The sequence below is a fragment of the Salvia miltiorrhiza genome, chromosome 2 (assembly GCF_028751815.1).
Source record: "Salvia miltiorrhiza cultivar Shanhuang (shh) chromosome 2, IMPLAD_Smil_shh, whole genome shotgun sequence".
NCBI lineage: Eukaryota > Viridiplantae > Streptophyta > Magnoliopsida > Lamiales > Lamiaceae > Salvia > Salvia miltiorrhiza.
Window position 1 is genome coordinate 75,073,672 of NC_080388.1, and position 13,178 is coordinate 75,086,849.

General features: G+C 31.8%; 2 protein-coding genes across 2 annotated transcripts; one reads left to right on the top strand and one right to left on the bottom strand.

The window, feature by feature from the left end:
* Nucleotides 1-2,232: 2,232 nt before the first annotated feature.
* On the top strand, nt 2,233-8,705 carry LOC131009451 (gamma aminobutyrate transaminase 3, chloroplastic). Its single transcript, XM_057936778.1, has 18 exons — nt 2,233-2,510; nt 4,169-4,302; nt 4,504-4,588; nt 4,673-4,745; nt 5,203-5,300; nt 5,381-5,473; nt 5,584-5,657; nt 5,749-5,787; nt 5,879-5,967; nt 6,053-6,129; nt 6,221-6,295; nt 6,411-6,542; nt 6,623-6,710; nt 6,794-6,872; nt 7,254-7,344; nt 7,429-7,507; nt 7,600-7,715; nt 8,517-8,705. Exons 1-18 carry the CDS (start codon nt 2,466-2,468, stop codon nt 8,589-8,591), a joined length of 1,542 nt encoding a protein of 513 aa, XP_057792761.1. The 5' UTR covers nt 2,233-2,465; the 3' UTR covers nt 8,592-8,705.
* Nucleotides 8,706-9,913: 1,208 nt separating this feature from the next.
* LOC131009475 (uncharacterized) lies at nt 9,914-10,607 on the bottom strand. Its single transcript, XM_057936820.1, has 2 exons — nt 10,439-10,607; nt 9,914-10,193 (listed from the first exon to the last, which is right to left on the bottom strand). Exons 1-2 carry the CDS (start codon nt 10,532-10,534, stop codon nt 10,074-10,076), a joined length of 216 nt encoding a protein of 71 aa, XP_057792803.1. The 5' UTR covers nt 10,535-10,607; the 3' UTR covers nt 9,914-10,073.
* Nucleotides 10,608-13,178: the final 2,571 nt, after the last annotated feature.

The following is a 13,178-nucleotide window of genomic DNA, read 5'->3' on the forward strand; positions in this document are numbered from 1 at the left end:
AAATCATGAATTAAATTAAATTTGACAATATTTACAAAAGAATTAAATTATGAAAAACTAAAAGAAAAAATTGATGGAAGAAAAGAGAGAAAACGAGAGGGAAAAGATGGAGGGAAAAACTTCACTTTTATATATTATATAGATATAGATTTGTGGAAATCATATCCATATAGAAGAATAAAGAACTAGTATAAGATATGCGTCCGTATATATTGGAATTTATTCACTCTTTTATATATATATAAACTATATATATATATATATATATATATATATAGGGTCGAGACATCCAAAGACTTTTTTTGGTGAGAGATTTTGGGTTGAATTCGATCTGCATACATGTAGTTTTTTCACTTTTATGAGAGTAATGGTTCCGCCTACGTGCGGGTTACTTATTTGATTATATAATTGATGTTTCATATAATTTTTTTAAAAAATAGATTCTTGTACCCTTACATTTTCTTTAATTAGGTATAAATATGAATAAGTATGGGATTGCGTAGCTAAACATCTAATTTAATTTCACGATAGAGTAGAAAATTCCAAATTAGCATTCTCTAGCCCCTACAACTTTGACTTATGGAGGCATCTAGCTAAAAAACAAAAAAGGAAATATTATATTCCGCAAGAATATATCAAACTAATAAATGGAGTAAAAGAAATCAAAGAATGTGTGAGGTAGGTACATCTATATATTAATATTTTTTTATTATGCCATCTAAAAGATATTATATTTTATTGACATATGGCCTTATGGGGTCTTCCAACCGACGTGGTGTGTGATGTAAATGTCACTCCATGAAAAATATAAATTCAATTTTTAAATTGTTGCAATTAACATAGTAGTATAACTTTTTAATCTATAGCAAAATCATGAGCTAGATGTTTTAGACATGGCATTAGTTGATAAATTTTCTCTCGTAGCTCATGCGCAAACCTAGCGGACCAACTTAATGAGTATTTATTCTTCAATTAGACCAATTTAATGAGCATTTATCCTTCAATTAGTAACATATATACTCTCTCCGTTCATAATATATATGAATATTAGTCGAGGTCGGCCCATTCAATTTCGAACCAGTCCTTTTGATTTCGGGTTATTTTTTATTTGGACTAATCAAGTTTTTTATTTTTCAAACTAAAATATTTCGACTCTAACCCTAATTCATTTGGTTTCGAGCTAGTCCATTGAACCCGTAAGTTTACGACTTTTATTACATGTATAATTTTTTTTATTAATGATCATATTTTCGTAGGAAAAAATAGGGTGTGTTTTTTTTTAATTAAGACATTTCGCTTCGTTTTAAATATAAAAAAATAGTGTTATTTCAACGTAAATTTACATAATAGCTAATATGTAACTTCATTATCGATAATAATTGGATATACATTTAACATAAATGACTATATTTCTTTGATTTTTATGTCATAAATATTTTGTTATTAACTATTGGAGAAAACCAAAACATATTTTCACAAGCATTACAATTAATCTTGTTATTGAATTAAAAAGTAATGTAATAAAATTTGAAAATCAATTATTAAGAAAAAAGTTCGGTTAAAATCAACTACACCCACTCGGCTTTCGGGCTAAAAAAAATTCGGGCTAAAAATTTTCAGCCCTAACACTCATTTTTTGTCGATCTATTCGGGTCGACTCGTCGGTTTCGAATTTTATTGACATTCCTAATAATAAATGTGATTTTTTCATTCACACAGAATAATATTTACAAATAAACTCATACCACAATTATTATTTAATAAATTAATTCAATGGAACCTTTTCTCCACCTTCGAGCATCAAAAAGTACTCTTTCCGTCCCATGAAACTTGAACAATATTTCTTTTCGGATTGTCACGCGAAACTTGAGCAATTTCTTTATATGATAAAAGTTTTTCGCGCTTTATTCACATTTTCATCGATCACACAACACACGAAATACTACTCCCTATTTTTCTTTTTGAGACGTCTCACTCCAATAGGCTCGTTTTCCATTTTGAGTAAAGAAAATGTATTTAATTGGTATGGACCACACCATTTTATTCGTAAAAAAGTAAATTTTTTAATCTTCCTGTCTAAAAGAAATGAGCATATTGGAATGAGACGGAGTGGGACGAAAGGATTATCTCTTTAAAATTCGTGTCGAAAAGAGTGCAAATGGAGTATATATAAATAGTTGGAAAAAAAAGAATTATAAGTAATAAAGAAAGCAAGAGAAAATTCTCCACGATTTTAGCTAAAACTGAATCTGCACGTGACAGAGGATAATGATGTGGTGCAGCTCCTTGTCCATATCAAGAATCAAGATCATGCCTCCATTTTAAAACACCATCATAGCTCCTCTCTCTCTCTCTCTCTCTCACACACCTACACTTCCTAGTGCCTTCTCCATTTTTGTCTGCATGCTTTGCCCCAACCTTCAGCAGCCATACAGTAGCAAAAATTGATTTTTCCTAAAAATTGGATGATGTATCGTCTCCTTCAATCTGCGATCAGAAACGCCACCCAGGTTTCAATTGCACTTCTCTTTTCTATATGTTTCTCGTTTTTTTTTATGTAGAGGTGTGTGTATCTATCTACATGTATATGAACACTGATGATTTGGTGTTTGCATGCTGCAGTTCAGTAATACCTCTTTGTACTTGCTTCTCTCTCTCTCTCTCTGATTGTATTGATTATTGATATATTCTTCTAGCCATTTGAATTCTGTTTTTGCTGCTCTGTGATTACAATTTCATCGTTGAAGGAGTTTAATTTTTAATTTAGCTTTTTCGTTTAATTAGGGTGCCAAAATATCTTATCTTATCTTAGGGGTTGGGGTGGGGGTGGGTGGGTGGGGGGAGGGGGTTGAGATTTGAGGATGACTTTTGTGGTGGATAAAAAATCTCTACTTTTTTACTTCACTAATTTGGTCAATTCCTCCTTTAAAGTTGGAAAGTTGGGGGTGTGGCATCCATCAAAATTTCATTGTTGAAGGAATCTTTTAATTTTAGGGTGCCAAAATATCTTATTTTAGGGGTGGGGTGGGGTGGGTTGGTTTGAGATTTGAGTATGACTTCTATGGTGGATAAAAAGTCTATCTTTTACTTCTTGATTAATTGGTCAATTCCCTACTGTTGGGGGTGTAGGGATGCTGTAAAGTGATGAATAACTTTTTTTGAGGGAAAAGTGATGAATATCTTTGACATTTCTGTTTCTACACATTTATCTCTAACTTGGACTAATAAATTTCATGCCCATCCCATTAGGCTTGTCCAATTTCTTTTGGACACGGTTATTAAGGAGAATATAATTAGTGTAGTAAAAGTGTGTAAAGGTGTGAGGCCATATTGTTTATAGTGTAAAATTATTACCAAATATAGAAACGGGACAAGATCAATGGGACAACCCAAAAAGGAAAACAGGACAAGATCAATGGGACGGAGTGAGTACTATATTTTAGGATTGTAAATTCTCTACTGGTACTTTTGTTTCATTTTGACCTTAGTGTGTGTATTTGTAGCTCATTCAGTGTCTCAAATGATAAGCATTGATCAAGAAAAAGCAATAGAAACAAACTAGTTTTGAACAGTTAGTTACTTCTATATTGACAGTGAGGAACTGGGGTTTATGTGGATTGGGAGTAACCGGAAATCTTAGCCTTTGAGACGGGCGATTCCTCTTAAAAAGGACCTTGATGTTGATTGTTCTTAGTTCATATAGTTCCTTTATGCGGATTCTCTTCTCAATTCTTCAACCACTATGTAGAGTTTGCTGCAGCTTGTTTAATGTTTCCTACGTTGTCCATTTAATATTGCTTCTCAATCTGTAAAGCTTGCGTTTGCTCGCTCAGTCTGTGTAAATTAGAGAAGTGATGCATCTTTTCTGTGATTATAAGGTCACGACGTGAAAGCTTGATGGCTCGATGTACTTTTAAGTTAATGGATTGACTGGATCATCCACCAATTCTCAGGAACGATTTGGGCTCTAAAGATCCTAATTCGAAATTTACCTTCCTGAAATCGATACTTTGTTTTTCTGGTTATGATTTTTGACATTCAGAAACTTGAAATGCACCATGAGATTCAGATTTTTGGAACTTTTTTTTCCTCCAATATTTGGATAAGAAAAAGCTATGCTTTGATGGCTTTGAACTTGGTTTCTCACGTTTAACCTGAATCACAACAGGTTGGCTGCAGAGCAAAAGCTACTTCAGCACGTAACATTTTGCAGAATGATTTATTTCGGGCTGCCATAGTTGTGAAACCATATGGTACAGAGGCATCTGCGCAGAAGGATGTTTCATCAACCGACGAGAAAGAGTATGCGCCCTTTTCTGCTCTACACTTGTTGTTTCTTTGCATTTACTCCTTTGTTTTTCTGTTCATAGCCATAAGAAATGGCTCCCTATCCGTGCGAACTGGTTGGATAGTTGCCTTCAATTAATCACACACCATTTAATGAAGATAGTTCTTCAAAAAAAACAAAAAAAATCGGTTAGAACTAACTTTTGGCATTGTTAGCTTTAAGAGTCATGATATGCTGGCGCCCTTTACGGCTGGATGGCAGACTACGGACGTGAACCCTCTAATAATTGCAAAGTCGGAGGTATTAAAGCTGCTCCCAACATGTCAATTTCATTCATAGGATTTCCCAAGTTTTGATTATGGTTGTTTTTCTTGTTTGCTTTAGGGATCCTATGTGTATGACATTAACGGAAAAAAGTATCTTGATTCTCTCGCTGGTCTATGGTGCACTGCTCTTGGTATTCACACCCCCATTAAGAATACCCGACTATATGAGCTATTTTGTAGCTGCTACTCTACTTTTTGGTTACTACATCTATATGCTACCCTCAACTATCTTGAGTTCTGCTACTTTCATTTATTGTCTTCACCAAGAGCGTATTTTGCTTCTCTTGCTAGCTCTCCAAACGTGTTGCATTTCATCATCAACTAATTTACACGTATTTGTGTGTGCACGTGCTTGTTTGGTTGTTGATGAACTGCATTCTTTTCCTGCGAATGCTCACTTCACAAAATGCCTTAGCAATGTTCACATTTATATTTTCATTTATATTGTTGATTTTCATGATCTTGAATTCTTTTTCCAATTATTGGTCGGTGTTGAAACTTTGTGCGCTAGAAATTCATTATGCTATAGGTCTTGGACCGAGGAAATATCACCAGTTTCACTATACGCATGCTCTGTCTTTCTTGTAGGTGGCAACGAGCCTCGTCTTGTTGAAGCTGCGATGAAACAACTAAATACCTTGCCATTTTATCACTCATTCTGGAACCGTACCACAAAACCGTCTTTGGTGCAACGACTTCCACCCTTTTCGAAAGTTAAAAATTCAGGAATTTGGAATGTCCTCATTAGATTTCTTTATGAATGCAGGATCTAGCTAGTGAACTATTGGAGATGTTCACGGCTAAAAAAATGGCTAAGGCCTTCTTCACAAATAGTGGATCAGAAGCCAACGATACACAGGTTTGATCTTGGGGCTCGACTTTGGTTTCCATCTTTCTTGATAGATGTAGTTAAGTTGACAAGCTCAACACATATCTGGAATAGCTTTTCTGTTTTTCCTTGTCTTGCAGGTGAAGCTGGTTTGGTATTACAATAATGCCCTTGGAAGACCGAACAAGAAGAAGTTCATTGCTCGATCAAAATCGTAATGATTTCATTTCAAACATTGCTATGATATACTCTATAACCTTTCTTTTTCTCTTCTTTTCCATTTACACCTCCTTCTTTAATGGCAGATACCATGGTTCGACGCTTATAGCAGCCAGCCTTTCCGGGTATGTTCGTCGCCCTCGAAAATTCACAATTATGATCATCATTTATATGCAGTGAGAATTGTTAACCGAACAATGTAATCATTTCCGACAGTCTGCCCGCTTTACACCAGAAATTTGATCTACCGGCTCCGTTTATTTTACATACCGACTGCCCTCATTATTGGCGCTTTCACCAAGAAGGTTGTGAAGCAGTCCTTTACTAATTACTACTATATGATATGCCATTTCCCGCCACGTTTCTAAAGAATAAAAGAATGCTTTCCAGGTGAATCGGAGGAGGAATTCTCGACCAGGTTGGCCAAGAACCTGGAAAACCTTATCCTCAAAGAAGGACCAGAGACGGTAACTCATATATCAACATCATTTTATCAATTTTCCATTTTGTCTAATTTAACTTCAACAAAGTTTGATTAAAAATTTATTATTTTTTCAGATTGCTGCTTTCATAGCAGAACCGGTTATGGGCGCTGGCGGCGTGATACCTCCTCCTGCAACGTACTTTGACAAGGTGAGCTTTTCCTTTCACATAATCGTGGCTCGTGATACAAGCATTGTTATAATTGAATCTATCATAAAGATGTTGTGCTAAGCATTGATGTGATTCTTGTTTTGCAAATTTACAGGTTCAAGCGGTCTTAAAGAAGTACGATATTCTTTTTATTGCTGATGAGGTAATATGTGCATTTGGAAGGATCGGAACGATGTTTGGTTGTGATAAGTACGGCATCAAACCTGATCTTGTCTCTATAGCAAAGGTACATGCCGTGAGAAATTGTTATAGAACCGTTTCCTAGTTCCGTATTCGCTTATTTCTCTTGCTTTTGATATTGGATAGGCTCTCTCTTCTGCATACATGCCTATTGGAGCTGTTCTTGTCAGCCCCGAAATTTCCGATGTCATCCATGCTCAGAGTACTAAACTTGGTTCGTTCGAACATTTACTTGATCGTTAGAAGTTATATGCATAAAATCGAGCTTAAGGCATTGACCCTATTTTGTGTTTGAAGGTTCTTTCTCCCATGGATTTACTTACTCCGGACATCCCGTAGCGTGTGCTGTTGCATTGGAAGCACTCAAGATCTACAAGTATGTTCTTCATCTTTTCCATTGATAACATAATCTATATTCTCTCGAAAACCCACTTTTATATTATTTGCAATTACAACATCTCCAAATTTTGTTGATGTGTGTAACTGAAACATCGTTTGACATATGATATGAAATGACGTAGCTTTATTACCGAATAATATTTACAACGTTTTAAAAGTCGTGTGAAAAATTGAGGCTAATGTTATGTTATTTCCAGTAATTAACCCATCTTTTTAACCCTCAGACGACCAAATGACAACGAAGTATCTTTTGTTGTTGACCTGAAACAACACGAAGAAAATTCGTGAAAATAGATTTTGGCATCGAGGTTTTGAATTCGTAGAAGAATATTTAATGTTATTTGTCAAAATACTGCAGGGAGAGAAATATAGTTGAGCAAGTAAACAAAATATCCCCTAAATTTCAAGAAGGTTTGAAAGCATTTTCGGATAGTCCCATTGTTGGTGAGGTAAGATTACGCATTTCTATTTGTTTACTCGATATTTATGTATGTCATGGTCTCCGGTTGCTCATCACCGCCCTTATCTTGAAGATACGTGGGACGGGATTGATCCTTGGGACGGAATTCACAGATAACAAATCACCTAATGACCCTTTTCCTGCTGAGTGGGGTACGCAATATATCTCGTTTCTTTTTTTGTGAGCGTTAGAACAGAAAGAAGGGGGCGCTGTGTTTGCTTACGCTAGTACTGAAAAATCTCAGGGATCGGAGCTTATTTTGGGGCGCAGTGTGAGAAGCACGGAATGCTAGTACGCGTTGCTGGAGACAATATAATGATGTCCCCTCCATTTATCATCACTCCTCAAGAAATTGATGAGGTAAGGCAATGTGACATTGATGTACCCTTGTTTGAATACTCTCTATCTCTCTCTCTCCACATACACACACACTTGCAAATTCTTCAGTAGCACAAACCTTGATGGAAATCTCTCTCTTGGCAATGTGCTATAAAATGGGCTTTAGTAATGAACTGATATTTTTCGGACGCTTATGCTCGTGTTTATGATGCAATTTTTTGTCCAAAATAATTGTCACGATATACATTTTTTGCATCTATGAAATTTGCAGTGTTTTTTAGGAACTCTGCAATATATATTTCCCATGTTTTATACTCCCTCCGTCTTTTTCCTTATTTGGACGTCCCAATTCAATAGGTCACCTCCCAAAATAGAAAGTTAATACATAACAAATAACCTTACATAATTAATTATTTACAACATATGTCATTGTGGCCCACACATAATTACCTCTCTTCTCATTTTGAAAAGAATATCTTCATTTCTCTCTTCTACTTATCTCGACAAATATATCCTCAAAAAAAAGTTAATTTCTCTCTCTTGTTTTATTATAAACTATGTGTTTCTTAATATCAGCAGAAACCTTGCATGAAATCTCTCTCTTGGAAATGTGCTTCATTTCGTGCTATAAAATGCTCTTTTGTGATGAATTGCTATTTTTCGGAAGCTCGTGCTCGTGTTTTTGATGCAATATTTGTCCAGAAACTGTCAATATGCATTTTTGCATCAGTGGATGTGCAGTTTTTTGAAGAAGTGTGCAATTTTTGTATATATATTTCCAGATTTTATAGCAAGGATTGAAATGTTGCTTCATTTTTGCAGCTGATAGTGATATATGGGGAAGCTCTCAAAGCTACAGAAGAAAGGGTGGCAGAGCTCAAGTCTCAAAGGAAGTAATAATTGATTAAAATAAAATGTTGATAATGATGAAACTTTGCCAATTGAATATGGAATTTGGAATAATATGCAAATCTATGTGGTGCAATGGAATTTCATATAATCTTTTTTTTTCAGACTTTTGCTATTTTTCAATAGATCTATGTGATTTATGTATTTGGTGCGACCCAATTCTCGAATTGCCATATTAGGTAGGTGAACATAGTAAATTAATTGAGTGGAAAATAAATGAATGTATTTTGAACACAAATTTTTTAGACCCTATTTATAGCTTTTTTTTTTCCTAGAATTTTGCTATTTTTCAATAGATTTTTCCGTTTATTGGAATATTTGTATATACGTGATTTATGTATTTGGTACATCCCAATAAAATAGTAAAAGTAATTGAGTGGATAGTAAATGAATATATTTCGAACACAAATTAATTGCATTTTTGTTTTTTTGTTTTTGGTTTGTAATGAATTTATAAATCCGGAAATTGGTGGTTGATCCAATAAAATTGCTCTTTAATTGTGTAAAAAGAATAATAAATGTGCAGTGTTTAATTTTGTTGCAAATTCTTGGTGTGTTTAAAAAAATATGGGACATAGTTTGCTTATTGAACTAAATTGAACTCCAAAATAAAATAAATATTATTTGAATATGAATAATAATGTTATTATTATATTTTTATAAAATGTGAATTTGAGTCTAGATTTTCCATGAAAAATATATATACGTGTGGAGTGAAATTATCGAATAATCGGAATTTATATGTTTTTGGTTCTCTAATTTTCTAGATGAACGAATTATGCATTTGGGAACGTCGGTGATGGTCGGTCAATATTAATTCGATTATTCATTACATATAAGTGTTACATGTCCTATACAAATTTTGGTATTTAATAAGGTTAGCCTCAAAATATTCATTTTAAAAATATGTAAAATCTACTTAATTTAGGTGAAATAATAAAAAAAAATCCGTGACTATTGACTTTTGTATCGAAAAATTGAATTACCCGACTTTGTTTTAGTGATCGATTCTAAGTTTCTAAACAATTTTACAATAACATGATTGAGCTATTTAGTTTATTTTGGTATATCACACATATTATTATACAAGTGAGTATTAAATGTCTTATTATAATTTTTTTTAAGTCTAATTATATGCTAAATTAATCAAGGAATCCACTTGAAACCAACTCGATAAGTATATAGATAACGAAGCGCAACTCAGTTGATAGGACACTTATTTTTTAATTAACATATCATAAATTCAAATCACCAGTAAAGAAAAAATAAAAAATTATTATTGATCCTCTTAAAAAAAATTGATAAGCATCTAACAAAAACAAGAACTCACTTATAATCGATTCAATAAATACACCAAAGTGAAAAAAGGGTCTCAAATGCCTCAAACAATCAAATAAACCAATCTTCAAGGTAGAAAACATTACATGGTAGAAAATGAAGTAATCAAAGCATACAAATTAATTAATTATTTCAAGATTTAGATTCCTTCTCAGCCTTCCTTCTAGCTCTTCTCTCTCTAGAACTCAAAGATGACTTGAACTTGCCATTCCCTTCAAAATCTTCTCTCTCTTCAAAGTCCTTCAATGATTTCTAACAAACATAATACAATAATCAAACAATAGTCATTTTTTTTTTTTTTTTTTTTTTTTTTTTTTTTTTTTGATCGGTCAAAGTCATGTTAGATGTTAGTAGTTAGTTCCCCATCCACTCCAAGAACCACCTTATCTCTCCATTCACCAAACTCCACCTTATATCTCCAATCACCAATTCGTTCCCAAGAGGGATCGAATATATACATACAAGTGTGTGTGTGTAGAGAGAGAGAGAGAGAATACCTCTCTGATCTCAGAAAAACTAACTACATAAAATGTAACAGCAGCAGCTGCAACAATTCCCAAAATGGGTAGACCTATTTGCTGAAGTCCATCCATTTTTTTTTTTTTTTTTTTTTCAAATGGATAATAGTCTAAGAAATAGGCAAGCACTAGCAAATAGCAATGGTGGGATGTGTAGATAACGTTCATCCATATATAATTGGAGGGTAAATGCGTCTTTTTACATTTTTTTAGTTTCATTTTATCATCTATCTGAGGATTTGGGTCGGGCTCGAAATCAGGCCCGTAGTGAAAATTGGGTCGGGCTCAAATTGATTGCTTTAATGTTTTTGTTTCTTTTAGGGGCTTGACAGCTTTAAGATTGTTGAATACTAAAATTTAAGTCGAAATTATAACTTGGATCAAAATTTGTGATTTGAATGACAATTGCGTCCGTACAATGCACAAAAAATATTTTTTAATATATGTATATATAATTGATATCAACGTAATTATCGTACAAAAGAATTATAGATATAATAAAAAAAATACAAATTTAACTGAATATATATAAGTTGAATATAGAAAAAAACATAAAAATAAAGAAGAATTTATAATAATAAAAATTGATATTATGAAAAAAAAATGATAATAAAATGAATTGAAAAATAGATTTATTCAATAGAAAAGAGGAGATGAGAGAGAATTTTCTTAAGTTTTAAACTTTGAATAAATATAGCTTTTACATTTTAAATCCAATAGTTACATAAAATGTATCAAATTAAAGCTCTTGTCGTGATCTTAATTTGATATTCATATCAAATATTTTATTATTAATCGAACTTCACAATTTTATAAAATAAATAAAATAGAAAAATAAGAAGATAAAGAAAAAAATAAATAAAAAGAAAAAAAATATAATTTACAAACAAACTTTTAATTTTATTATAATCACAAAGTTGCAGCTCAAATTGAAAACTACTTTAGTATTATTATTATTATTATTATTATTATTATTATTATTATTATTATTATTATTATTATTATTATTATTATTATTATTATTATTATCGGTCCAAATGTAAACAAATGGGATTTGATTATATTTATTTGTGTATCGGAATGCATTATTAATATTGAATTGGGTCAACTCACATTCGTCGTCTCTACTCAATGCGAACATTTCAAGAAATAATATTTCCATATATTGATTTTGTGGAATGTGTTTGTTTGAAGTCAAATCGAGAGAGCAACTAGCTGACCAATTATAATCTCTCAATTTTCTATTTATACAAATAATTGGTCAAATTCTTGTGGCCGGCTATGGAGAGAGACTTCTTTTAATAGGCTTAATTGGTCGTATTTTTATATTAATATAAAGATATTAATAACATAGGACCAACGAGGTCAAGTAAATTATAAAATTAACAACAACAACAACAACGACAACAAATCGAATAGGTGCTTAATTCCTAAAGATTTAGTGTAGTGTCTTAAAGTCAAATGTCTCAAGTTTGAATTCACGGTATATGATCTTTAAAATTATTTTTTCTTTTACAAGAAAAAAATTATTTATTTATTTCGTCCTAGTTCAGTTGTTATATTTCTTGTATAGTAGGCATGATTATCGTATCAATCAAAGTAAACTCCCCTAAACAAATTGTTTATGGTTTTAACAATTTCTGTTATTTTTATACAATTCTGATTAAATCAAATTCATTTTTTGGCCATATATATATTTGATACATGTCGCATATACGTGCTGGTATTTGATTCAAAATACAGTGATCTATTTAAAATTATCGATGGAAATATATATATTGATATATAAGTATTATGTAATATTAGTAAAATAACAGATAAATACGGGTGTATTTATTTTATATACATATATAAATATCAAATTGGACGGATCTAATTATTTAGCATCTGGATTTCTATTTTTTTAATATTTAATTTATAATCTATAAATTAAAATTTACAGCACGATCATGTGTTTCTGTTCCTTTTCTTTTTCTTTTAGACAGTTAAAGACAAAGTCGCAATAGCTATGCATATTCTTTGAAAAGTATATTTAATTTGACATATGTTTTCTCAAACAATTTAATTTATTTGTAATCATATTACAACAAGAATCCCATTTATACGTACTTGCATCGTCGTTATAAAAATTAAGTATTGGTTTATTAATTGGGGAAAATATCATATAATTAATGTTCCAACATTTAGACGAATATTAAAAATGATCCAACATTTAAAATGTAATAAATTTGCACCCAATGTTTATAACTTTAACAAAAATATTATATATATCATTCATATTTTCCAATACTATAATATTTATGTGTCACGTTGAACTTTATGTAAATTATACAAATTTTAATCAATACACAAATTTTTTGAAACTGTGCAGTTCGATGATATTATGCATGCCACGTCAACCCTCTCGTAAATTGGACAATATATGAGTATTAATTTTGTGACACATCGAAAGATGTTATTACTGCAACATTTCAAAGATCATGCATTACAAAATCAGTGAAAGTTGGTGTATTAATTGAAACTTAGGCATACAACCTTTTGAGTAGTTTGGCAAAATCAAATACTAATTGGTCTAATCAACGAGAAGCATGCATCGAACTAAATTTATTACAACTACTAAAATAACTCAAACAAATATAGGTTTAACCTTTATACATTTTGATTATTTCATTAATTGGGATAAATAAAAAATGGAAATAATAATTAATGTCTTTATCAA

Excerpts from the sequence above, each read along its gene's own strand:
- LOC131009475 (XM_057936820.1), bottom strand. The coding sequence starts at position 10,534 with ATGGATGGACTTCAGCAAATAGGTCTACCCATTTTGGGAATTGTTGCA. Across the intron at positions 10,194-10,438 it reads GTTTTTCTGAGATCAGAGAG|AAATCATTGAAGGACTTTGA; the intron begins GTATTCTCTCTC and ends TATGTTTGTTAG.
- LOC131009451 (XM_057936778.1), top strand. The coding sequence starts at position 2,466 with ATGATGTATCGTCTCCTTCAATCTGCGATCAGAAACGCCACCCAG. Across the intron at positions 5,658-5,748 it reads TTCATTGCTCGATCAAAATC|ATACCATGGTTCGACGCTTA; the intron begins GTAATGATTTCA and ends CTTTAATGGCAG. Across the intron at positions 7,716-8,516 it reads CTCCTCAAGAAATTGATGAG|CTGATAGTGATATATGGGGA; the intron begins GTAAGGCAATGT and ends TCATTTTTGCAG.